The 25,863-nt window shown below is 43.9% G+C and overlaps 2 protein-coding genes across 3 annotated transcripts; one reads left to right on the forward strand and one right to left on the reverse strand.

Moving 5' to 3' along the window:
* Positions 1 to 1,542: 1,542 nt before the first annotated feature.
* LOC128307145 (uncharacterized) lies at positions 1,543 to 2,703 on the forward strand. Of its 2 annotated transcripts, none has more exons than XM_053044876.1 (2): positions 1,543 to 2,293; positions 2,405 to 2,703. In XM_053044876.1, the coding sequence occupies exon 1, from the start codon at positions 1,675 to 1,677 to the stop codon at positions 2,107 to 2,109; it is 435 nt and encodes a 144-aa protein (XP_052900836.1). In that variant the 5' UTR covers positions 1,543 to 1,674; the 3' UTR covers positions 2,110 to 2,293; positions 2,405 to 2,703. The 2 variants fall into 2 exon arrangements, with proteins under 2 accessions (XP_052900836.1, XP_052900837.1); XM_053044877.1 differs by having other exon boundaries at positions 1,543 to 2,278.
* A 6,204-nt stretch (positions 2,704 to 8,907) lies between these two features.
* LOC128306404 (lateral signaling target protein 2 homolog) lies at positions 8,908 to 23,180 on the reverse strand. Its single transcript, XM_053043915.1, has 2 exons — positions 22,351 to 23,180; positions 8,908 to 13,609 (listed from the first exon to the last, which is right to left on the reverse strand). Exon 2 carries the CDS (start codon positions 13,397 to 13,399, stop codon positions 11,588 to 11,590), a length of 1,812 nt encoding a protein of 603 aa, XP_052899875.1. The 5' UTR covers positions 13,400 to 13,609; positions 22,351 to 23,180; the 3' UTR covers positions 8,908 to 11,587.
* Between the last annotated feature and the right edge of the window lie 2,683 nt (positions 23,181 to 25,863).

Here is a 25,863-nt window from a genome sequence, read left to right on the forward strand (position 1 = left end):
CATACACGCATACACACGATCTTTTTGGAAGGATACATTGTGCTTGCGATTTTGGCTCCAGCAATCGGTTTCTTGTAACATTACTTAATTGTGTCGTGTAGTGTCCACAACCACAGACATGTGTGACAGTGTAATATCGGCACCTCAAATGTGCAAACGTGTCCGGTGTACGACGGGAAACACCCAAGATTAGTGTTGTGCTTCATGAATCTTTAGCGAAGAGTCAAAAGATTAATGATTCCTCTCAGATTCATGAAACTCTCCGGAAACATAATTTAATATGTTTTCTCACGATTTACGAGGATTCATACATCTTTGAGGATTCGATGTGGTTTAGATTACAAAACTAGATTATTTCTATTATACTAACATCACAGTTGCGTTCAAAGAAGCACAATTTCGTGAAGCCCAAGCACCTCAACTCCATTCATGTGTCCCTGTAGTTGGATGCGCTACGAAGCAAACGAAACTGAATCCATTTCCTGGGTAGCGGTACCGGGGAAAATCGTGTTTCTTTTTCTTTGGTCGCGAAAATTGCATTTATAACAGTTGAGTAGAAACTAAAAAAGAAAAACAGATAAACACCAGAATGTTAATGGAAATTGTTGTCCAGTGGCAGCAACACTCTGCACAGAACAGAGAGAGAAATTCTCCTTATTTCGCGCAACGAACCATTCGGTTCGGGCCCGGCCTTTTTGTTTCGCTTACTCTAGGCTTAACGATGAATGATTTAGATAAGATGAAATGCGTAAAACCCTATAAGAGAAACTTTATTTAGGTTACGAAAGAACACTTTCTCATCCATCTAAAAACCCGTATATATATACACACACATACACAATGAAACTTCGGACAAAATACATTAAAACAAAAATGGAAGAAACTTTATTTTTGTATCATTGTATAAAACTTCGCTTTTTGTACTGTTGTAATGCAAATAATAAAATCTATTAAAGATAATCGACCGTCTTCCGTGGAGTGTCCATCAGTTTCTCTTTTATTTACTTATTACTTTTTTTTTGCTAATTTCTGATCCCAAACCAAGTATATTTCAAACAACCATATTTTATTGTTTTTGATTGTAACAGCAATTAAGAGTAATTTCACCAGACCGTAAATTGGACACACATGTTTGAATATTTTAATGAACTACCAGGCGTCTCCTTTGAGATATGCTGTCAAAGAAAAAATGTTTTAAATTTTACAAGATGAACGTTTATTAGGAGGAATCTTATACCTTATAAGATTTTCGTATGTTGTCCAAATTATTACTTACTAGGAAATTTTAATATTAATAATCTACATGATCATCTTAATGAGGTTATTTTTTTCTGTTTTCGTTAGAACGGCCTGGCCGTATCGACATAATGAGGTTATTATTATGGTATAAAAGCATCTTTTTACTATTTTTTACATAAATTACCAACGATCGCAGATGGATTTATTGTTTCTCCCGATTTTCGAATAGTCCATCCACCCCAAACGCAACGCTATGTGCTTGCGTGCAGCATCTCGAACCCAGGAACAATCACTATAAACGCACGTACCCCCGTCTTCGCAACCAGCTGCCAAAAGCACTGCGCAAAATCAAAACAAAGGGCTCCGTGGTCCGTGCGTAATAGAACCGATCGTAAACAATCAACCCAACAGGGACAGTGACTCATCTGCAGCAGGATGTTTTCATTTTTTTCTAAAAACAAAAAGCCAAGCCCCACACAGATCCCGTCGGATCCGATGCCCGGTGCGATTCCCTCGGCGCAGGATGATTTTATATTCATCGAACGGCGCGGTCAGCAACCAGCGGATGATGCCACCGGAACGAGTACACCAGCGGGAACACCAGCAGGAGGTGGACTGTATCCTAGCGTGCCGGAACCGCCAGCGACCGGTGAACTGGCGGGGAAACCGGTCCCTGTTCGGCAACGCAGTGATGAGAAGACTGGCCACGCACTGCACGGTGTCCCGTTTCGTTTGTCGGCGGACATTGGCCAACCGTCAGATATGGAAATTACACGCATTCAGGCGAATGAGATACTCACCTACACAGCACGAGTAATGTACGCACCGGACTACGACTTTAGTCTGGAACGGAGCGTGTTACAGGATTGAACGCTGCCTTCAAATATTGTACGGCGAGAACAACGATAAACCACTACTTCAATTACGCTACTTATTTGGAAAATGCTGCCTAACTCCGCATAAGAGAGGCTGGTTACATGATGGCGTACCCGTCTAATATTAAACGCAATCAACTATCAGCTTGAAATACCAATTACATGTACGGAACACGAATGTAATAAAAACTATTTCCTATTTATTGTGATCGTTTGAGACGTTCGCAGTAGCGTCCTTTGAAGGATCAATAATTAGTTGCTAAAGGTATGAATGCTTTTGTATTCTTCAGGTGATGATGCATGATGAAGGTTGATGACGATGAACAATGCTGAATATTCAGTAACAACACCCAACGGACAACACAAACAATATACCAACAACGATGAATCCATGAATACATTTGGCTGGTGTGCAGAGGCTATTCGAGTTAAAAGTCGCCAAATTAAAAACCAGCCAGTAGAAGCCAAAGTAGAGTAAGCAAACTGGTACAATGTGTCACGTACAGCGCCGCATCACCCACATTTGGACATTTTTATTTTAGTTTACGAGTTAAATCTGATGAATTAAGCTTACTTTTCAATACGTGGAAACCACTCTGAAAAATTAAAAACTCTGTTAGTATTAGACTGCTGAAAAAAATGTGTGGTAAAATGTAAGATACTGGAAGAAACAGATAAAACTGCTGGAAAACTACCAAACATCTAGACGAATCGAAGGAAATACCAAATAATCATGACTCATGACTTAAAAAGTTCCTTTCGCCGATGACGATGAACAGTCGTGTTCAAGCGGAGTCTACTGGAACACCGGAATAGCTTTGGATCCAAACTTTGGATTGTTTTTGAAGTTGAATGCAGCTTTCCAGCGTTAAAGTCGGTGTTAAATGGTGAATCCACTCCGGATATCCAATCCCTGAAACGCTGTAACTAGGAAGATCTTCAAGCATTATATTCTAGCATGCATTCTCATTAAGGCTTACGGAATTGTGTGAATAGATGCACCAACAACACGTTAACGTACGTTGGATCTAATTATAAGATTTTTATTAGATATTCTGTTTCACGCGTTCACTTGTTCTAAATACTTCCCATACAACATTTTAGGAGTAGTGCATTACAGTCTTCTTCGTCTTGTACGACTCTCCCGTCCATCCTTCACTGTATGTGTTTGTGTTTGTTAATGGGAACTGCCTTTGGTCAACGCCTAGCGCCACATCACTCTTACTCGCTTCCCCTTTCCTCCCCTGTTTCGCTGTACGGATGTACTCTCCGGTGTACTATAATGTAAGTGTTTTGTTAATGACAATGTAACTGACCGTATCTCTTGGCAGGTGTCTGTGTTTGTTGGGGTTAGATGGAGGGGGATATATCCTTTTCCGACCATATTGTAAATGTAGCCTCCGATCAGTGGTTCTGATTCCACTTTCCGAGAGGGGTTCCTCCACCTAGCTGAGGGGATTCGCGCTTTACTGCTCCACCATCTTTCTTTTTTCCCTTTTTTTGCTTTTGGGGATGCACATTGTTTTGTGTTATGAGGATGTATGAGGATGTATGTGATGATCGTTCACCGAATAGTATTTCTTTTTTCTCTTATGTATAATTATATATTTTTCTATCCAGTCATCAGATTACGAGGGCATTGCTTCATGATTGGTATATTGTATACTAAAAACTATAGATCTCCCGATACCGTCCCTCCACATGCTATATTCCCTCCCGCAGCGTTGATTATTTCACTCTCTTATTCGCTCCATCTTACTCTGTTCTCTCCTCTTTCTCTTCGTTACTAATTTGATTTACTATTCGTACAAAACGGCTGTCACTTTTCTTCTTGCTTTATGTCCCCTTTAGAAGTGTTTGCTTGCAAATATTTAAACATTAATGCTTTTATTATCTTTTGTTCGCCGGCGTTCTCTGGTTCGTTTCGCGAATTACTATTCCGAGTTTCGATAGAAAGGTTAGTCGTGCAAGCAGAGAGAGAGATGAAGTAGTGTATCTCTACTGCCTTCAGCTAGGGCAGAGCAGGAATGGGATACGATGGCGTTTGCGGTTTCCTTGGGGATGCCTAGCTGTTTGTAGATATAAACATAAACAAATAATGTCCAACACTTATGTGAGGTTTTCTTTTGTTTCCGTGCATGAATTTTGTCCCATTTTCTTTGCAATACCTTTTTAGTATGCGTGATACAATTGTTCGCCATGTTTGTTGTATGTGCACTGTATTTTTTTTCTTAATTTTGTTTTCCGTGTGTTCACTGATCCAGGCACTACGAACCGCGTACGGAGTGGGGGGGGATCTGATTGGCCTTTACGTACGACCTGTAACGTATAAGGCTTTCCGATTTGACGATTTTTATTTTAAAAAAACTCAAGCACTGATAATAGAAAACAAAATCTTTTTGTAACTCTTGCATAAAAAGAACTCTTTTTGAACGTTTCGATTGCTTAGAAGATATGAAGATGATATTTGGACATAAATAGCGAGTTTAGAAAACTATCGATCAAATTAAATGGTAAAGCACAATTGGTCTAATAACATAAACTTGATGAAAAGTGCTAAACCAACAATATCGAAAAAACGAACAGCCAACCAAAAAAAAACCGTTACCCATATGACTCCAAATAAGAACTCCAAATTGTGCAAGAAACATCATCTTTCAGCTTGTTTTTCTTTTTCTTTTGTTTAGCATTTGATCTTTATAGGTATTGTGTTTGCATTTGCTTTTTGTTTGCTTCTTTTTTTTCTTCATCGTTAGTTTTTGCCATCATCGTCTATTGCTTTACCGTTCTAATTCTTACAGTTTTCTTTTTTTTTGTTGTTTTCTTTATCTATCAAGTATGTATATAAATTTTTTTCGATATAAAATTGAGCTCTTATCGTTTATCGATAATGTTTTACCTCTTTCTTATCCTCACCATCGTCATCTGTTTTTTTTTCTTTATTTTGACGCAGATTTATGTCTTCTTTTATGTTTGTGTAAGTGTGCATTCCTTTGTGTATATTTTTTGCTTCCTTTTTCTTAGTTTAGCAGGACACATGTGTTAAAAAGAACAGTTCTCGTTCCGTTCCGCAGAATCATCCGACAGAACGTTTTGCTCACCGGGCATATTATGCGTGTGAGTATTGTGGATTGCGTGTATTTTGCCTACTGTATGTCTGTGTGGTTTGTGTCTGTCTATAGCTGGGGGATCGAGAGGAATATATAAAAAACATTACGGTCGTAATATTATTGGATTAGTTACGGTATAATTATAAGATAATAATATGTTTCTGTGTGCCTAATCCTTCATTTGGGATTTGTTTTTTTGTTCATACCATTCGTTTTGAACGGTTACTTTAGTCTAGCTTCGCATCTCTATAACATGGCGCACGCAACATGGCGGCTGCTCAAGTTAGAAGATGCAAGAATTTCTCACAAACCTGAATGTTTCGTTATTTGCGTTTGTTTTTTAGTTGTGTTATTTTTTGCTTCTCGTCTCTACCACTGCTTATAGTATTCTCTTTTATTCTTGGGGTTAAACTTTGTGTCTCACATTTGCTTCAACATTTAGTTGCTTGTTAGTTGCTCTTTATCTTTTCTTTCTCTCGCTATAATACTCTGTTTCTGTCTTATGTTGTCCTAACCTAAGCAATAACCATTGTCAGACTTTTATGTTTCAATACAATGTACCAAACAAATCAAAGAAACGGGGAAAGGTTTGCATTTTATTACCGTTCCGCACACTGGTGCTGTGAATGTGTATCGAATGTTGGAAGAATTTTTTTTTTGCTTTTTGCTTATGTAGGTAATCCTTGACTCTTTCGTTCATACATAGACATGCATTACACGAGTATCGAGTCCTAAACGACAAAGAAAAGCCGTAAAATGTTCTCTCAACTAGCATTGCCAGCTGTCAAATTCTAACTGGAACCAAATACTACCACACTGCGAATGTTACTGAGATGAAGCTGGGATACTGGGATGCTGGGATATTGTGAAGTTTCATATGCAAATAAGATCTTCATCCATTCTTCCACAACATTATTTAAGTGCAGTAGATGTTTTGTATTATTTCCAGGATCTCCAACACACGGATAACTTAAACATCTTGAGTTCTGATCTACTTCTGATAGAGGAGATCAAAGATTCTGAGTTCTGAAAGATCTTGTTATCTGACGCACTGAAGAAGCGGACTCCATCCTGTAGGCTTAGGGTATTGGCGCAGAATGCTACGCTGCATGTGAAGTTCATGACATTAGCAATGAATAGCGTTAATGTATCACCTCTAAAGGGCACAGTTATTGGTCATTTTGTGGTGGTGTTGGGATCATAACAGTAGTTGGACATCTAACTAAGCTGCTTGCAATGTGAAGGAAGGAGGAATAGTTGAAGAATTGAGGAGGCCTCATTTCAGTAACCTGCCCAACGTAGTATTATTAACCTATTCTGAATGGTTCCTTCGCAGTTAAGTGCCGTTGGTCACATTGGACATAATACTAGAACATCTATCAGGATATCAGTTATAGCACACGTACATTATCTGGAGTAGGAGCTCCCATCCATATGGCTAGAGAGCATGCAGAAAACGCGTCTTAAGTAGTCCCCATTGCTAAAGATGGCATTATACGTACAAATGATATTCTTCACACTAGCTCACGTGCGATGCGCATTCTACAGATTAGTTAGGTTAGGATATATGTATGAACCATTGAGAAAAACGATCTGGACTTGAGTAATTGCTACGCTCGTCATAAACTCCATATAAATACAAAGAAACATTATAAAACTTATCGACACGGACAACAAATCTATAAGGTGATATCCCTACTAGTAATTTATGGTATATTATCATATGTTTGCTTTTTCAGCCACCTTCATACACCGCTCTTTCCGTTCCCTTTATCTCTTTTTATCTCTCTACCTCCCCTCGCACGCGTCAGTGCTCCTATAGCTCAGCTTTATCTGCCATGATTGCTGTCAAGTAGTTGACAAATTGCGCCTGCAGAATCCACTCGAAAGCTGCGTTGTCCATATTGTATATGTGTGTGAGAGTTGTATGTTTTTTTTTATAGGGTAGCAGGCCTTTCTAAATGGTTATATTCTATAGCTATTACAAAAAAAATGTAAGGAAGAAGAAACGAATGAAACAGACCCTCAAGGACATCTGTAAGCGCCATCTACTGCAAAAAACGTAGAAGCGTCTAGAAGTGTGTAGTCGGATGTAACGTATTATTTACTTTAGTCGATTTCTACTACACAGCGCGCAGGTAGGTTTGGGGTTTGGGAGAATGGAAAGATGGGGCAGTATATGTTTAGCTTCGTTTTCCTTAGTTTTTCGTGGTATAAATTTTAAAATTCTGCCTAAACCGTTGTATCGCCTTTTGGTTGTATCTAGCGGACTAGGAATCTTCGTGGTGGTATTTAGTACCATTAGTACCTTCAGTACCTAACCAGACGCAAGTTGACAGTTTCATTGTGCCATTGCGTAATACGATTTGGTTTGCTCTTTGTTTTTAACTTCTGCATTTTGTTCGTTTCCTTCACGTCTGTAATCAAAAACTGGAGCCACCAGACAAAAAAGAAAACCCAAAACAAAGGAGCATTAAACATTGAAACGCAACCTCTTTCTCTACAGCCTACGCGGTATATCTGTACATAAATATATTTATATACTATATATATATCTATATATGTCTGTATAGGAATATTCAATATCTGTTTTATATTCTCTTATTACTTCTCCTTGTTTTGTTATCGTTTTCTACGCATTTTTTTTTTTGTTTGTCGCTTTACCTCGGCAATTTCCCAGAGATAATGGAACACAGTACTACCGGTGGCAGAGGAGCGCGTTTTACCCCTTCTTCACTTCGCTAATTTTGCTCCTTCGTGTTCGGTCACCCTACCCTACGCCTAAACCATTCCCGGAAGCCAATTTTTTGGTTATAGTTTTATTAATTCTTTATTTCCACCTGCACGTAGCTCCAATTCGTTACCGTGTCTCACGTTAAATTTGTGTTAAATGCCTTTAGATGGTTTGTTACTATAAAAATAAACAGCTTTTTTTCTGTACGCGTACGTCTGTGTTATGCAATGTATAATGGTGTACGTTACACTGTGTTTGAGTCAAATATTACATCAATTTATTACTTCTTGCAGTAAGATACACCATGTAACTTTACTGTTTTTCATCTGTTTCACCATCCTTTTCGCATTATATATTTTTATTTTATTTCTCGCCTTATCAAACTCTGGTTGCTAGCTTTTACCGCCAACCACACATGCACAATTTGCTTACTGAATAATGCTTATTCCACACACATACCATTCTTAAGCTAGGCGAAATAATTATTCGTTCTGTTAAGAGTTTTGGTACCAAGGAACGTTCCTTCTTCTCTTTTAAGGATCTCCTTTTAGACGACGGAAAGGTGTTCGGCAACTTAACGGTCACAGTGTATTAATTCATTTGCCCGTGTTAACGTGAATCTAAAGAGAAATATTGATATTGCAACCCAAGATCTCACTGAGACGTTGCTTGGTGCCGTGTAGAACTGTTGGGGCCAGGACTTCGCATCGTATCTAATCTTAACGTGGGAACCCACAGGCCTCATCCACAAACCTTCCGTGCGACAACTCTGTGGTCAACATAACGCCATGTACAGCCGGATTACAATGGCAGACATATATATGTATGGGGCCACAAATTAGACGAAGAAAACTGTATCGATATCTTGGGGGCCCACAGCTCGTCCGATTCGACAGTTGCAACTGCATTCCGGCCGTCCAAAATTGAGCACCTTTCAATGCAATTGATGTAGATTAACATACATATATTTGATAATAATAATATTTTCACTCTGTTTTCCCATTGTTATCTCGTTTCCATCACTCCCTTCCAATGTTTGATTAGTTTAAGCGCCTTGGCAAATGGTTTCATTTCTTCATGCGTTATTTTCCGCAAACTTTATATTATCCTCTGAACTAATATCTCATCCTCTATTGTGTTGTCTTCTTTTGCATTTGGGGATTGTTGTAATCCCATATTTCTTCATCCTCTGTACCGCGGTTGTTGTGTCTCACTCACTAACTATGTAACTATCTATCTATCTCGGCTATTGAAGCACTTCATCACGAAACGCACCCCACGGCACAATTGTATCTGCGTTACACCATCCGATACCGATGTATAAATACTCTCCGAATCATAAAAATAAACTATGCAGAAAATAAATTAACCATTACATTGTTGCACCCACGATTAGCAAAAAAAATAATAATATGAACCAATCCGCTTTTAACCGCCCCCCCTTGGGAGAAATCTCTCCTTCCTTTATCGTTGACTTTCGTCCGTGTGTTTAAGAAAAAAAACAACAACAACCACAAAAAAAAGGAAGAGCACGCGCCCAAATTTTAAACGATCTCATATCCTGCAGTAAAGATGGTGGCCGGTTGCGCTTCTATTTCTATTATAGATTCTATTCTCGTGGTGCCGTGTTCTGCATTATCTAACTGTTCCGTTTTACACGCGATAATTCCAATCGAAACGCTTTTGAGTACGCACTAGTATCGAATACAAAAGTACAAACAAAAAAGGAAAAATAAACTGATAATAAGCTATAACATTTACTCTCACGCCGCAACACGGTTGTCGATGCTAGGACATAATAGAACAGAAAGATAATCTAACAAACATCAAACTTCATCTATTCTTAACTCATGTTTATGTTTCACTTTCTTTTCCTTCCACTAGCGCTCTTTCTTTTTCTCTCTCCACTAATCAACTGTTGATGTCCCCTGTTTCGTTCGGTTGCCTTCATATTATATCCGTATTAGGCATTTATATGTATATATATATATATATTAATTTTAAATATTTCTTCTATACACCGCTTGCGCTTCTCTGGCATCACTGCATTTAGAGTGTTCATTACTTATAAGAAATCGCTTTCCTTGCTAAATCAGTTTCGAGGGGATGTGTGTGATGTTGATGAATTATTGTATTATTCATGTATTCACACATGCTGATACACGAAAATAACGCGATATATCCTTCCGCTAATTGTTTCGCTCGCCTATCCACATCCCTCGTTACGTACGTGGTGCGATGTGTTACGATTTCCTTACGAACGGAAGTCAATCATTGGGGCCATTTCCATCGTGTAAAAATTATCATTTTCATACGTTTTACCATCCCACCCACCCACACACACACTTTTGCACGTTTTGCTTACTCTTCTTCATCTATGCTTAACTGACTACGACAAATAATATTCGCTTTTGTGTTACGCATCTTAAACACCGTGCGCACTAAACGCATACAATACCGGAAGGAAACTCGCGAACGAGCGAATGGGAACTTCAGTATGGCTTGGAAGGGAAAGTGAGGATGGCGCCAAAGTAAACCATAAATGGCAGGCATTTAACCTCGTCGGGTTTTTTTTTGCCGATACAAAAAAGAATGTACGACTCTTCAACATGATGAGTTTTCTACAACAATGCGAATATGCTGATACTCTTCCCGGTACGTACCTCTGTCACTAGCAGTAGTTTGGAAATATGCGACATCGTTTAGAGCCATCCCACCGTCCTACCCAGGCACGTGCTCTTCCTCATCTCCCTGTCTCTTCCCTTTCTTGCGTGTGTGCTTTGAGTGTTCAAGTGCCTTTAATATTCACAATCGATAACATTTCTTTTGACTGGGATGCTGCGTACTATATTAAAAGAATCAAAACGTATTTATGTAACACATATAAAACAATCTGTGCTGTGCTATAAACTGTTCTCCTCTGCTAACAGTAGCTATCATACAATCTAGCCGATGTACACTGGTACCATAAGTTTTTCCCTTTTTTTTTTTGGTGGGCGGCTATAGATCGTTTAGCATACGCAAAAGAAAAACAGAGCTAATTTAGCAACCTAACAATGATTCACAAAACTAGTTCTTCTCTAGAAAAGCGTAATTCTCTTTCGTAGTATAAAATTTTCACAATACACAATTTGATCGGAACAATAATGTCACAATGATAATAATTAATAATAAAAAAATAGAAAAAAAAATATTTAAATCGCAATAAAAATAGAACAACTCGAAACGGGATGTAAAGCAAAATCTAATAACCTCACAGGATCTAATCGATTAACAACTGGGGTACACATGCAAAACAAGCTTATAAATTAGTGTGAATGTAAATCTCTATATGTACACTTTGCGCGGTGACCTTTTCGTGTAGCCTTTTTTTGTGTTTGCCGATCGGTTCGAACCGATCGCTAGAATCCACGCTTCACCCTCCTATCATTTCCCGTTCCTTCGCTTAATTCGTTTTCTGTTCATTAATTTTGCGTACACCGAGTTAGCAATGTCTCGCGCGGTATTGCTTGTACAGTTTCCTGCCGTTGATGTGCCGCACCAGCTAAGCGCCCACATTCGTCTCATTTCGGTTTGTGCGAAAATAATAATAATAAGTAATGCCACGAGTCCACACAGCATCGAACGAATTATCGTTGAAAGATAAAGTCGTCCGGGCTGTACGACACGGAGTTCCGTGGTGAGGACGGCAGCGTCCAGACGAGCGACGAATTGTCTGTGTCGGTGGTCGTGACGGACGTTTGGCTTTCGCTCAGATTCTCCCAGATGCTGCGAAAGTCCGGAATGTGTTCCGTGCCCGTACCGGTTGGGAGACCCGGTCCACCACCGCCCATCGACGTCGGCGAGTTGTAAGCGTTCGTGCCGGACATATTGTTGAAGTACTCGAGCAGATTCTCGATGATGAACTGGTTGCCCTCGAAGTCATGCTCACCAATGCCACCGAGCAGGCCACCGCCCCCACCGTTACTGCCACCGTCGTTCAAGGCACTCGACAGACCACTGTTCAGTAGTGTCCCCTGGTGGTGATGATGATGATGATGATGATGATGCTGCTGCTGATGGTGCGGATGCTGCTCCTGCAGATGGTGATGGGGGTGATGGTACTGGTTCCCGTTGAGCAGACCGTTACCGCCCCCTCCACCACCGCCACCGCCGAGAAAACCGCCGATGAGGGAGCCCGCACTGCCGGTTACGCTACCGGACAGACACCCCAGGTTCGGACCGTTCCCATTGCTGGCCACGCTGGAGGAACCGGACCGGCTAAGGCCGCCCGTCCCGATACCGTGCCCGGACGAGGAGGACGAACCGCTCGAGCTGGTGGTGCTGCTACTGCTGCTACTGCTGCTGCTACCACTGCCAGCACTGCTGCCGCCACCACCGTTCCCACCGCCGCCACCGCCACCGGCAGTGGCCGACGTTGTGCCGGCCCGCGTTGCGATGTGCTCCTCGATCAGCTGCCGTGCCGTGTGCACGTTCGTCGGCAGCCCGGTTATCTCAAACACCGACTCCTGGTTGCGCTTCGGAGTGATGATGTACGTGTTCGTTTTGAGCTGTATGTTCTTGATCGTCGCACCTTTCGGACCGACGACCAACCCGACCACCTTCTGCGGCACCCGTATCTGGATCGTGATCTCATCCGGCATGCTGTACCCGAGCATGTTGCGACTCTCCGCCAGCAGCGCGATCGCCTGCTTCTTCGACGAACGTAACGTGCTGAAGTGATCCGCCGCCGAGAGGATCTCCTGCTTGGCGCGCGTCACGTCCTCCTTCGTGCCGGTGATGACGAATATCGGTTCCTCGCCCCGGATCGGTGTCTTGATGAAGGTGTTCGTTTTGGCCCGTAGCGCCTTGATCTTGCAACCCTGTCGGCCAACGATTTCCGCCACGTGCTCGGACGACGGTACCGGGACGCACTCGGTGTGCGATTTATACTTTACCGGGCGCTCCTCAAGCTTGCTGTTGGTGCTGTTCAGGGTGCTGTTGGTGTTGGTGGTGTTATTACCACCGCCACCGCCCTGCTGCGTTATGCCGCCGTTCCCACCGCCATTGGTGGGCCCATTCGCGCACACACCGGTCAGCCCGCTAACCATCGCAACGAACGTGTCCAGTACGTTGGTGGCGTTGGCCGATTGTCCACCGGTGCCAGTACCACCGTTACCGCAACCATTGCCAATGCCACCGTTCAGATGGTGATGCCGCTCGATCAGCCCACTGTCTGCGCCGGCTAACGAGGCTAGCGTGTGATGATGGTGACTGTGTAGGCCACTGATGCTGCTGAGCCCGCTACCGACTAGTCCGTTTAGCAGGCTGGCCGCCGTCGCATCGCCATTGCCAAGATGTAGATCATCGAACTGCGACGTGAGCTGAGCCAGCGTGGTGGCTGCCGTTGCCACCGAGAGTGACTGGCGATTGTCGTCGAAGGCTAGCGAAAAATCATCCATTCTCGCACACTACGATCCCGCAGGGGGGTGATATATTGGGGAGGGTATCTGGAGTTGGTGCGTGATACTGGGATGACTTCAACGAACTGAGTTTCAGCTATATCAGCTTCTATGTTAGAAATGCTATTGCTCTTTGTACCCGTACGAGTAGCTCTACGAATTAAGTCCGACCGATTTGTTTATCCTAATTTATTGTTTCCTGATGTACACCTAAAAGCAGAAGAAAAATGCAACCTGTTAGAACATTTTTGCAAACAAAAAGCGCGAATTGCGTTGTGAAGATGTTGTTGATATAGAAAGAGATCTTGTTCAACTATTATGAATTAAATTCAAGACATTCAGAACGTATAACTAGTGTTGGATGCATCTGATACAGGTACATGACTCTCAACGAATCTTTGAACTGAATTAATTAATATCAATCGCTATTGCAAAGATTCGTGAATCGTCGAAGACTTATGACCTCCACCTATGAGTCGGTCTGCCGTGTACACCCCCGGATCCTCAGTTGCCAAAAATAGGACCCAATTCCGCTGTAGGTCGCCAAGGAGCATGATCCGTGAGTTCCTCGATTTCTGATAAGAATGACTCCTCACTCAAGATTCATGTGAGTGACTCTTCTCAAACGATCAAAAGATCTACGTACAACTCATAATCATGAAGCTACTGCTTCACTGCGACATTTGCAAGCAGAGCTATCTTGTATCGCAGTTACTGTCGCCTGCTGTTCGCCTGAGAATTTTAAAATGACGGAGAAGGGAAAGTGTGTGTTTCTCCAATCACAAAGCGAACAAAATTTAATTCCTCTTCGCATGGGATCTACGTCAACTGTTTCGCAGCAACCTTCCAGAATTGCTAGAACTCCAAAACAAGATGAAGAAGTTCCTGATGTTTGGCTTCAGTGAACCATACACCAGAGAACACCGCCAGCTTCTTAACATTTTTTTTTTTGGTTGGTTTTTTGAGGAAGGGCAACTGGTGATTCATGTGTTGCGAACGTTTAATGATCTTTGTTCTTCTCCATTCACATGCTTTCCATATGTAGTGCCGGTTCGCTTTGGTAGATATTCGTCGCTACGTTGATTGGGTAGGTGTGGGATTGGTTGATAGGTGGTTTTTGGAGTCTCAGGATCAGGATATCGTCGTGATCTTCCACTTGTTCCAATTCGTTATTATTTTAGATTGATAGGACATTGGAAATCTTCGAAGCGATCTTCACTAAACCACTTGGAACGACTTCAAAACGTGGGAACGTGCACGTACAACGATCCTAGAATCTCAGTTCAGAGTTGAGTTATTCTCAGAGTTGAGTTGTTCTCAAGTTTGGCGTACCTTTCAACCATACTTGCTATAACACATAAAGGTACACTATGATGCAAGGTTGCAAAGCGTCTTACGTTTAAGGACAAGGAATCAAAATTAGATCAACCACGAAACTAACCATGAAGAGTAGAGAGGCACGCACGACAAGGGAACCTCGCGGTTCTTACGGTTGCTTCTTTGTTTTGCTTCTTTCACGCGATCACTTTGACTACCGGCCGGTACCAGATACTTCTCGCCCCTTCTCCACACCTTGTGTTCTGTTCTCTGTCACTAGCTCCAACGAGCCTGGGCCACCTTCTCTATGCCCGGCAATACGCGCAGCGCCTCGGTGCGTTAGAAGCCACGTTAAGAAAGTACGCATGTGTGTATAACGCACAACGAACCAAAAGAAAAAAACCTCAAGTCACACTCAACACCACGCACGCCTATATACACACTATGGAGGCAACGGAGATCCGCACGCCTTGACAGCCATTGTACAAGTGAGCGACACCGGCGGATGACGATGGACCGGCAGCCGTGTACGAATGCGCTGCCGGTAGCAGAAGCGCGCGCGGACGAGACCCAGAAGCCTCAACGCACAACATCCAGACGGGGTCTCCGCAAATCAGACCATACGTCGTCATCGTCGTCCGCATCCCAGCAGCGCGCTTGTTTCTGTATGCGGTGTTGCATGTGAGCGTGTGCGGTAACCCTCCTCTTTCATTCGACCGCGAAGCAGCTGGTGTGCGCTGGGAACGTTGCGAAGAAGGAGGAAAACGACGTTGATAATTAGATGTTTAACTCGCTGTTACGCACATGCAATGTGGATCATCTCTGCTAGGATGCAGGGTTTCTAAAGATGCAGTCCTTGCCCGGTAGCCGTTGCCTACCGAATCATCTGTCGTTGTTGGGATTAGGGTTGAGGTTTAAGTTGGGGGTATTAAACATTTTGAAGTTACTATGCCTGGAACTCCTCCAATAGCTCCAAGAACTTCAATGATCACTGAGTGTAACGAATTCCCACTCACTAGATCACTTCTGGATATAACAATACCTTATATTACCTGTACCACAATAGTCGTCTATAGCACGATCTCAAAATAGTGTTCCACGCAGCACACAAAACCCGCACAAACCCTGCAAAATGCTAATGCAACTCTCCATTTCGCCTTGAGAACGCATCGGTGCCTCGGTTGCCGGTTGTGGCAGAACTGGTGGTAATGGTAGCGGAACAGCCGTTCGCTAGGGCTGAATCGCCAAAGGGGCTCTTCATTCGTCTGAAAAGCACGTGGTTTTTTATCCATTTCTGTCTGTCCCTATTGTTTCGTCTCTTTCGCGTTTCCTTTTCTTGGTTCTGCTTTGTTCGGTTAGTTTTTTTTGCCCTTCAATCGTTCCGTTTCATACGTTTCCCATGAAACTACAAGAAAAGGCAAATAAAAGCGCGATAAGATGGAAGAGGGTTTAGGATAAAGGAAAAATGATGATAGACGACATTGAAGAGACGATCTTCAGCAAGGTAGGAGGACAGAGTATCTTAACCTTTCATGTAATTTAGTGTGCGGAGTATCTTCTACTAAGTAGTAACAGACTAGTACATGACAGATGTATTCTGGATCATCCCGTGGAGTCGTCTAAGTTGGGATTTTAAGTCTAAACAATATGTGAAACTTGTCTATATATTAAAAACACCTGAGAACTCTGAACTATATCACTAGCAACTCGTTCAGGGGGTTTTGGCCTGGTGCAGGAGTCCTCTAAACTGCTCAACAACGAGGCACCAGAAATGAGAAACTGAGAAATTTTCTTTAGACAGAAATACCGTTTTTTTTTGCTTCTCCATTGTTTAATCTCACATATCTCAAACATAATTCGATTCACAAGATAAGGCTTAAGATGAAGTAACGTGGGTAGCATTTAATGATTTAGACATTTTTGCACTCATATTTGCAAAGCATTGCCTTCATTTTATTGTTATGCGAAGGCCATATTCACAACATCTTCAACGTTGCTTCTTAAAAATTTCATTTGAGGGTCTTTACGAAAGAGGAAGCAAAAATCGTTCTTGCTTCGTTCTTACTGTTTCCTTTTTATCTACACCTTCTCTTGTTACCTTTTCGCGTATCGAACTCACTCTCACTTTTAGGTTTTTTGGCATCGAGCGAGAACTCCCCGTGAAACCCCAGATCTGGCCCGATAGATGTGGGAATTTGCCAGTAATGGCAACAGCATGCTCAACCGTACGAGGTTTTTAGCCGAACTGCCGTACACACGCGTTTGCCAACATGATGCGTGTATAAAACAGTGCTACAACAAAAAACAAGAACGAAGAACTACGCCGGTGCGGTCCCTACATCGTGTGAATGAGACAGCACGGAGCAACAAGCAACGAACCTCCCTAGAGTGCAGATGGATGAAGCTTATGGATTAAAATGCATTTCAAAAGTACTACCCTCCATGCGCGTGTAAGTCTTTATCGTTCCGGAACTGTAATCTGGGTGGCTATTGTGAAAGGAATGATGTAAGGTAGACTGTTATAACGTTTTTCTTCTTGTAACCTTTGCATTCAAAAAAAGACCTCTGGTGCGGTATTTGATGAAGGTTCCTGGGTGTCCCATAGCTGCAGACATCTGAAGAGCCCCGAAGGTTCCTTTTCTTGGGATGGGGGGGAAGCACAGTGAAGATGCAAAAGCGTGGATCGAATGGGATCGAATCATTTTGCTTTTGTTTCAGTTTCTTATAGCCAACGAACGAACGAACTCCTTCAATTTCACACATTTATAGTAATATCGAATCAGGCTCGCAAAATCCGACTCTTTTATGGTAATTTCCAAGTGGGTTAGTAACAAAGTAACTAGAGCGTGGATGGATCGGGATGTCCACAGAACCTTCTTGATGACATCGAGCCTTGGGGATGAAATTAAATGCCATAAACAACAGACCTAGAACTGAGGAATGGTGGAATTCTGATGACATCAAGTCTTAGGGATCCAAATCCAATTTATTAGACCTAGAAGTGAGAAATGACCTCAGAAATTCGCTAATGGCATCAGGGTTTTGGGGTACAAATCAAAGTTATAAGACCTAGAACTCTGTTTTGCTGCTTGCAGCAACAACTAACATTTTACAAGCAAAAATGATCGAATATTGAGTCACGAAGGCAAGGAACTGATGAAAGCATGGACAAGGACTGAAGACATCTTTAGCAGAATTGATTAGAACCCCAAAACTCTGGTGTTGTCACAAGCGAAGAAACTGAAGTTTTCAGCATGGTTTCAATGTCACAAGTAATCCGGCACACCTTGCTGGTGTGGTAAGGTCTGATCTGGCACGACTCGTTACACAGATAAATAAGGGCACCAATGCTAGTTAAGGAACGTTAGCAACAACCATACATCAACCGCCTTCCTTAGGTTTGAACATTATAATTAGACCAATTCAACATGGCGTCTTGTACGCTACGCACAGTTTCTTACGCGTACATCTCAAATACAATGTTACATTTAAGGGGCAAACCCTCGTTGCCCATGCTTTATTCCATCCGATCTACCGTTGGTCCTTTCGCTGGGCCCGTCTTAAGATGCCGGTTCCGATCAAAAAACACCAGACGACAAATATTCGGGCCACACTACACCCCGGGCAGATGCAAAACCTTTCCTACAACTTACAACGGCGATACAATGGCCGAAAGGGATCCTGTTGTTATAATTTCCCAACTCTACCTGCCTGCCTTTTCCACCGTGGGCAAGACGTTTCCATCGGGGGTTTAACTGCTGCCTTTATCAGGAATCAAACGTAGAAAACACCAGAGGAAAAGGTATGTGTCCTTTACAAAGGCACACGCAAAACACATACAAAAAACGTCCTTTTCACTCATTCGGTCGCTCAGCTGTCTCTCACCTTTCGCAAACTACCAATAAACCTTCCCCCCCGGCACGGTATCCTGTTTCCTGTGTCCTAAAAACACACCCGGTCCGGATAGGTGGTGTGGACCCGGCATGTGGCAGAGAGGGACAGAGTGCGTAGAGAAGGACCAGGCTGATTGTCGCGTGAACAGATGTGTGGCGGTTACAACAACGAGATCGGTTCTGGATCGTAAAACGCTGCACAGCACCTTTCTTGTACACACACACACACATACTCAGCCGGCCCTTTCTTCGTCCTTCCGCTCCCGGAGGTATGGGCCACACCACCCGGTCACACGTCCAGGCGCAACTTAATTTCCGAAACATTCATTACCGATGTTCATTGCGTTCGTGGCGCAGCAACAGCAGGCCACACTTTCATCGAAATGAAGGACTTCGGCACAGGTAGGATATACCCCTACTTGTATGTCGCGCCGAGGGAAAGTGTGCGCGCACATGGTCGGCGCGCAGGAAGTGAAGGAAGGAACGGTGAACCTCCAAAAAAAAAACGCAGCTGCTGTTGTTGGCTTTGCCCCCTTTTTTTTTTTCTTCAACCGACAACAAAGGAGAGTTCGAAGAAGTGCGGCTGGTTCAATGTTTCTTCACATTTGTACCAGCGGAAAGTGGTACGGTATGTGTGTGCGTGGTCGCCATTGTTTCGCTTTTCCTTCTCGTTTCGTTTCTCACAGGCAGGGATTTTGATGAGTGTGGAGGAAATATTGGAGCCACAACAAATCAAACCCCAATACCTTGGTGGAGCGCATCGGGCAGAAGATGAAAGGGATAAAAACATTGGCGCATCAGACGGCTAGACGAAATGAGAGATCTGAGAATCTTTGGCGTGTCGTCCATCAGTTTGAGTGTTTCTGTTTGGCCGGATCTGGGGTTTGAGTACCGGAAGACGAGCGTCTTTGTTGTCTGCCCAAGTCACCCAGCAGCAGACAGTGATTGATTTCTCAAGCCACAATTCGCCTGCCAGGATGTGTTGATTGGTCTGCGTACTCCACTTCCCTAAGATCTTCCCGGTACCTTTTAGACGAGACGTTCTAAGCCTTGCCCATTTGCACACGGCATCTTCCCATTCTATTTGTCCGTATTGAAGTTTAATTCCTTCAATAGACGATAATTCAACAACACCTCAAAAGCCCCAACAGTGGACTGTGGGGCGTGGAGTTTACACATAGCGCCAATTATTGTTGCAGCTGCAGTGGTCACCAACTATCGATGGAGCTGCCTATCCCAACCAACGGCGTAATTCTGCGACAGCGAATGAGCATCCAAATAAGTTCAATCGCGCAGGAATCGCACGAATTCTCGCCGGGGAACACGCAGGGCGAACACGGCAAAAACTTTGTGTCTACTCCCTTCCCCACCATGAGAAGACACACACACTTGCCAGCCATGGGTGAAAATGGGTTTTACATTTCCTTTTTTGTGCCATGCTAAAAATAAATTGCAAAATGTCAATTTGCGTTAGGTGCATAGTTTAGCGTGCTGTGCTGCACTCCCTGCATACACTAGGGCGAGGAAAGGTGCCGGGGCAGTTCTTCTCTTATCCGTGACAAAGGGAAGCGTGGGAGGGGAAGAGGTGGAGGAGTGGGGAGAGTTCTTCTCTTCGAACACAGAACAACTATTTTGGCCCTTTTCAAGGTTTAAGAAATGGTAATGTAATGGGACAAAACCGAGGAGAACCGAGGAGTTCTAACTATAAGTTGCGAATGATTCGACGATGGAGTGATGATCATAGTTCACTTGTCATATTAGTTGCGATGAAGATTACTCGAGGATAGGGAGTATTGCGAAGTGCCAAGTTGAAAAACAAATGGCAGACACACTCTAATACCTTTTCCTGCCACCCTCTTGCGTGTCTCAAGATATATAGGTACTATTAAATACTCTGGTAACCGTACTTGCTCCAGTAATCGAGGGTATCCAAATATGTTTTATCATTTAATTTGAATTTGGGTTACTCTTGAACAATTTGTCAATCATTTGACTACCTTGAACAGATCCTCGTCTCTAATAACTGAATAGCCTTGATGATACGTATAACAAAATTCGGGGCCACTATGTTTCTGCGACCGATAACTCAGTTGCTCGAATATCTGTCCCAACGCCGCACCGTAAAATCGCTGAATAAGTAAGCTACAACGTCGAAACAATCTCCACCAGAAGATATCCAAGACATTCTAATAGGAGAGTAGTTCTCAAATTTGTATCTGTAAAGCGAATAAAACTAAAGAACTCCCTTGTCTTGGGTCGAAGAGGAATCAGACATCAAAGAAACTGAAATAGAAAAAATCTACACCTCCAGTTTGTCCGCTATGTACACTACTCCACTCTTTCCCTAATTAATCCGCAGGTTTGAGCGTTTGGCTATATATCCTTAAACACTAAACAATATATTGTATAAAGTTGGCTGACCAGTAGATCTCTTCAACAATCCGCAAACTAGCGAACCTAACCTGTCTGGACTAGGACCACCATTTTGGGAATCGTGCTCGTTGCCTCTCTCAGGCCGTAGTCTTGCAAAGGTACTCAATTGTACGCCGGTTTTTAACAACAAAAACACACCAAAGCAAACATGAAACATGAACTGTATGTAGAATACAGTTGAGAATGATAGAGCGAAAGAGGGATGGTAGGTGCGCACAACTTGCTACAAATTAGCACAGCTACTAATATTTGTACTAAGAAACATGACTTCATATTCGTTTCTCATAGGCTGTAAGGTGGCAACTACTCTTGTCAGAATAGTGTTTTTTGTTTGTCAAATACTTGGGATACTTGTCAAATAAAACAAAAACAAAAAACAAAACATGGTGGTTATCTCCTACGTGCGGTAGAGACCTAATATAGCAGAAATGGGGACAACTTTCGGCTGAGGTTATGCAGAAGATGACTGGAGTGAGATCAGGAGGTAGGGGAGAAGATTCCTCAAGTCTGGATAGTGCCATAGTAAAACGATATTCAGGGTTTCCCCCGGCTGTAGCAGGAACCAAACAGGGCGGCTATATTTTCTTTAATTTCTACACGCACATTTCTATACATACTAGCTACTATACGCGTATAGAGACACAACAAGCAGCAGCAATGGTGTAGCACTACGTTGCTTCCGCATATACACTCCCTTTGCGCCCCTCACCCCCTCGTGTGGTGGGTGTGGGTGCGTGTGTGTGCGCAGACGCTTCGGCTCCGGTTTTGCACAATTTTTCACCCGCAAGAAGCAGGAGGTAGTAGTGGTAGTAGTAGAGCTAGTAGTACACGGGAATGGGGACAAAGGACGATGCTCGGGTATAATGGCGAAGATGTGATGTGTGAGTGGGAAGGCTGTGTGTGAATCGACTCTTTTTTGTGTGTCTTCCCTGCTTGCTCCACCTCGCTGTCCGCCCTGTACCTAGCGCGACACGCAATAGGGATACGGGCGCGCCCGTCTAGTCGGTACAACCTCGCCTATTTTGTCCGGTGCCGTTGGACGACCCGCGAGACCTGGAGACTCCCGGCCGTGCTCTCACGCACACACGGTCGTTAGGCTCGCTCTCATTCGACGCGCTAGCTGTGTGCTATGGATACCGGTAAAACAAAAACCCTGCCCACGTCGCCGGCAAAAAGGAGCATTTTGCCAGGTACTGAAAGAGGGGACACACTCATCTTGACACGAACGTGTATGTGTGCGTATCTGTTTCGAAGATTTGGAATCCTTTACCCGAATGTGCGGCGCCCCCATCCCTCCACGATACTTACCGATATTTTCCTGAGCAATTCGGGAGTACTCTGTGGCGTTGTTGTGTCGCGTACCTGGGTTGATAGGGAGGATTGGCCGGTGGATACGTTCCTGTACCTTCCAACAACAACAACAAAATGAAGAGGAACAGACAATCCTCCGGTAGTGCGGGCTCCTGTACCTTCAGAGCGCCTTGATGCAAGGGAGTTTCGGTTGAAAACCCCGGGAAGATATCCCCCCGCACCACCGAACCGGTTGATTGCAGACAAACAGGACTAGCACACACACACGCACACACATAAACACCTATGTAGACTAGGCCGACGACCACCACCCGCTGTTCCGTTTACCGCAGGGACTGTGTGCCGGGGTTCTGGGGGACTCCTTTTTCAGCGGCGACTAATGTTACGGAGCAATAGCACCGTGGGACAGCAGGACACGACACTTCACGTCACACTACACAATTCACCACAAATGTACACACACACACGGACTCACAAGCGCATTCAAAAGCACGGCCGTAGTGTGGTAAAACAAAAACACGAACGCATACACACGTAGAGTTGCACGTAAATTCACATCCAAAATTCTTCGACTTCGCAAGGAATGTTGAGAGACCCGCGACCTAACCAGCAAAACAACGCACGGTGTAAAACAAAACCCCCCACTAAAAACTAATGCCCGACACACTACGCGCGGCGCGGTGCTGTGTGTGGAACCGGATATTGAGCAAAATAAAACCGACCACACTGCGATGTGTCCGCTAGGATCCGCTACGCTCTGTACCGTCGGTTCGGCGTAAAATAAATGTACCACGGCGAACAAGCGTGTGCCACTCTGACTCCGGGAAGCGTCGTCGCCAATGTGCCAACGGGTGCGCGCGCTCTTGTTCCGTTGCTGCTGCTGGTGCTGCTCCCCGTTTGAATGTGTGCGAACGTACTGCTCCTGCCGGCATTCTATGTTGCGAGCGCGTATTCCTGTCTAGCGCGGTCGATCCCGCACACACGTTCGCGAATGCGCGTGTCGCGCAATGGAGCCGTACCACAATACACGCAAACGAACAGCGTACCGGTATTGGCGGCAATGGGCAACACCACGACGGTGCAAAAAATGTTTCGCTGCCAGATTCCTGCGTACTTTACGCGTTTGGTTGTGTGTGCGTGTGGTTGGTTGTTTCTGTTAGCTTTACACATGTCTAAGCACGAGCATGAAACCGGAAGCTGCGAGTATGATGTTGGGTCGGCGAAGAGCGAGGCTTTCAAAACCCGGAAGTTATTGAAGAATTTGCTGTGATTTTATTTGCAGAATACCGTGGATTATTGTTAACGTATGAAGATGTGCTAGGACTAAGATATGATATATTCTCTCTCTTACACGTTTTTTTACACCTCAATCTCTCTCTCTCGCGCTCGACTTCTAATTCCAATGCTTGCTGCTAAAAGGACCTCTCTCGCATAACCATTTCAACGGCGGCGTGAGTTGTTTTGTCATGAATATTTTATAATTCCCGTAGCATCTTTGACTAAAATCAGGCAAAACTTGTTATAAATACGAAGGAACATATGAAGTGCGATATGTTCCGTTTTATCTTAAAAAGCATCGCTAGTGATGCAACATTCGCAGACTTCTCCAATGCTTGGCGTGTCGAAATACCTCTACATCCCTTGACACCCGTGCGGAAAATTGCATTGACCGGGAATACATCAAGCTCACTACTACACGCTCAATGCGCACAAAAAAAAAACGCGGTCAGACAAACCACCAACACTAGCGCAAAACCGACGAGAAACAGGACTCGGGCTTCACGATATCCTGTACCGTTGAGGTTTCGCTGACACTCCCAATGTTTGCCGGCTAGGTATATGGGAGGACAGCACAGTCACGCCAATTCTGGCTCCCGGAGGGGATATCCTTTGGTGGGGGTGAATTTACTATTGCTACAGTTTGTGCTAAATGTATTGCCCAAATGATCTCAAAAGCCCGGAAATGAACGTGAACGTGATTCCAGCGAACTCTGCACATCTGTGGTCACAACTTAGATGCATATTATGCTGCAGATGGGGGTGATGTGAGCAGAGTTGATTGTCAGTTCTCAAGAATATCTGCAATCATACCTAGAATATAGAGCTACTAGAAAACACCTCAGGAACTTCGGCAGAATTAAGAACTCTGTACAAAAGCAGACCATTGGCGTCTGAGACCGTGATGCAATATTCATTATTATCCCATTGCCTTTGACCATTAGCCCTAAAAGGAATAACCATTTAAGGTCGGTGTTAAATCAGCCACCTCCGACTATCCGACTGTCATCATAATCATTGAGCTGGGGAGCATTTTCTATAAGGAGTTAGAGGTTTTTGGGTGGGATGGTACTGTGTGGGGCGTGCGCGTCAGCACATAGTACCACGGGAAAGAATGGAAATGGTACTTTCCACTGTGTTCTCCATTTGTATGGTTAGGAAGGGAGTACTTCTTTAATGGAGTAAATATTACGAATGGAGGATTCGGTAGGGACCTAATAAAGCATGGCGTCCTGCAAACATGTTACGAAATGCAAAGAGTCCTACTTTATGAAACAAGAGCTTTCATGGAACCAGCTCCAAAACTGGTTCCCCAAAAGTTCGTCCAAGCACCACCAACACCTGCACAACCAATAATTTACGCCAACGGCAAATGGCGGCTGGTATTGTTTATGTCTACCCGTACGCACCGTTCGCCGCCTTGTCGATGGTAGAGCTTCGCTAAAATATGCACCGAAGCCTGCTTGGCCCACGGTGAGCTTGCTGGAGGGGGCTTTATCCGTGAAGCGAGGGGAGGGAAAAAACATTGGGAAAACACGGATGCGCAGTGTGGCTAAGGTTCGCCTGAACTGGCGCTTCTGTCAGTATACGGTGGTTCTATGTGTTCAATGACCCAACCCAAGCATGAGCAGCTTTATAGTAGCAGCACACTAAGCAGTACACAAGCGCACATGCACACGCAGCCCCAAGTCCAGGGACGAGCACAACAACACCGGTGTGTACGTGCCAGTTCCCGCATAGTTGAGTGCGGGCGGCATCCCTGTCCATCTCTCTCTGTGTGAATGTCCATGGTAGGTAAAGCTGAGCCCTGCTTACCCAGGTTGTGAGTGTGCGTGATAGGGAGCGGTTGCCACCACCCAGTTCTCTCAGCCCCACAGACTTCCAAACCATCCCCTCAAAAAAAAAAAAGAAACCTCAAATAAACAAAGAGCAGGTCCGGTAGCAGTGCGCCTGAGGTTAGATATCACACGAGGACGAGCCTTAACTGGGTTGCTGGCAATGTGGAGGCTCTCTTATGCATCTCAATACACGTTCTTTCATGATAAAAACCGATAAAACTGCATCCATTCCCACCCCATATACATCCGGGTGGGATGGAAATACGTCAAGAAATGCACCACGGAATTGTGCGGACAAAGTGTTGGACAACTACGCTGGGGAGCTGTGAGAAGAAGTGATCTAGAATGATGTTAACACTTTCTTTGTTAAAATGGAGGGTGGCGGATGCTTTGC

The sequence above is a fragment of the Anopheles moucheti genome, chromosome X (assembly GCF_943734755.1).
Source record: "Anopheles moucheti chromosome X, idAnoMoucSN_F20_07, whole genome shotgun sequence".
Lineage (NCBI taxonomy): Eukaryota > Metazoa > Arthropoda > Insecta > Diptera > Culicidae > Anopheles > Anopheles moucheti.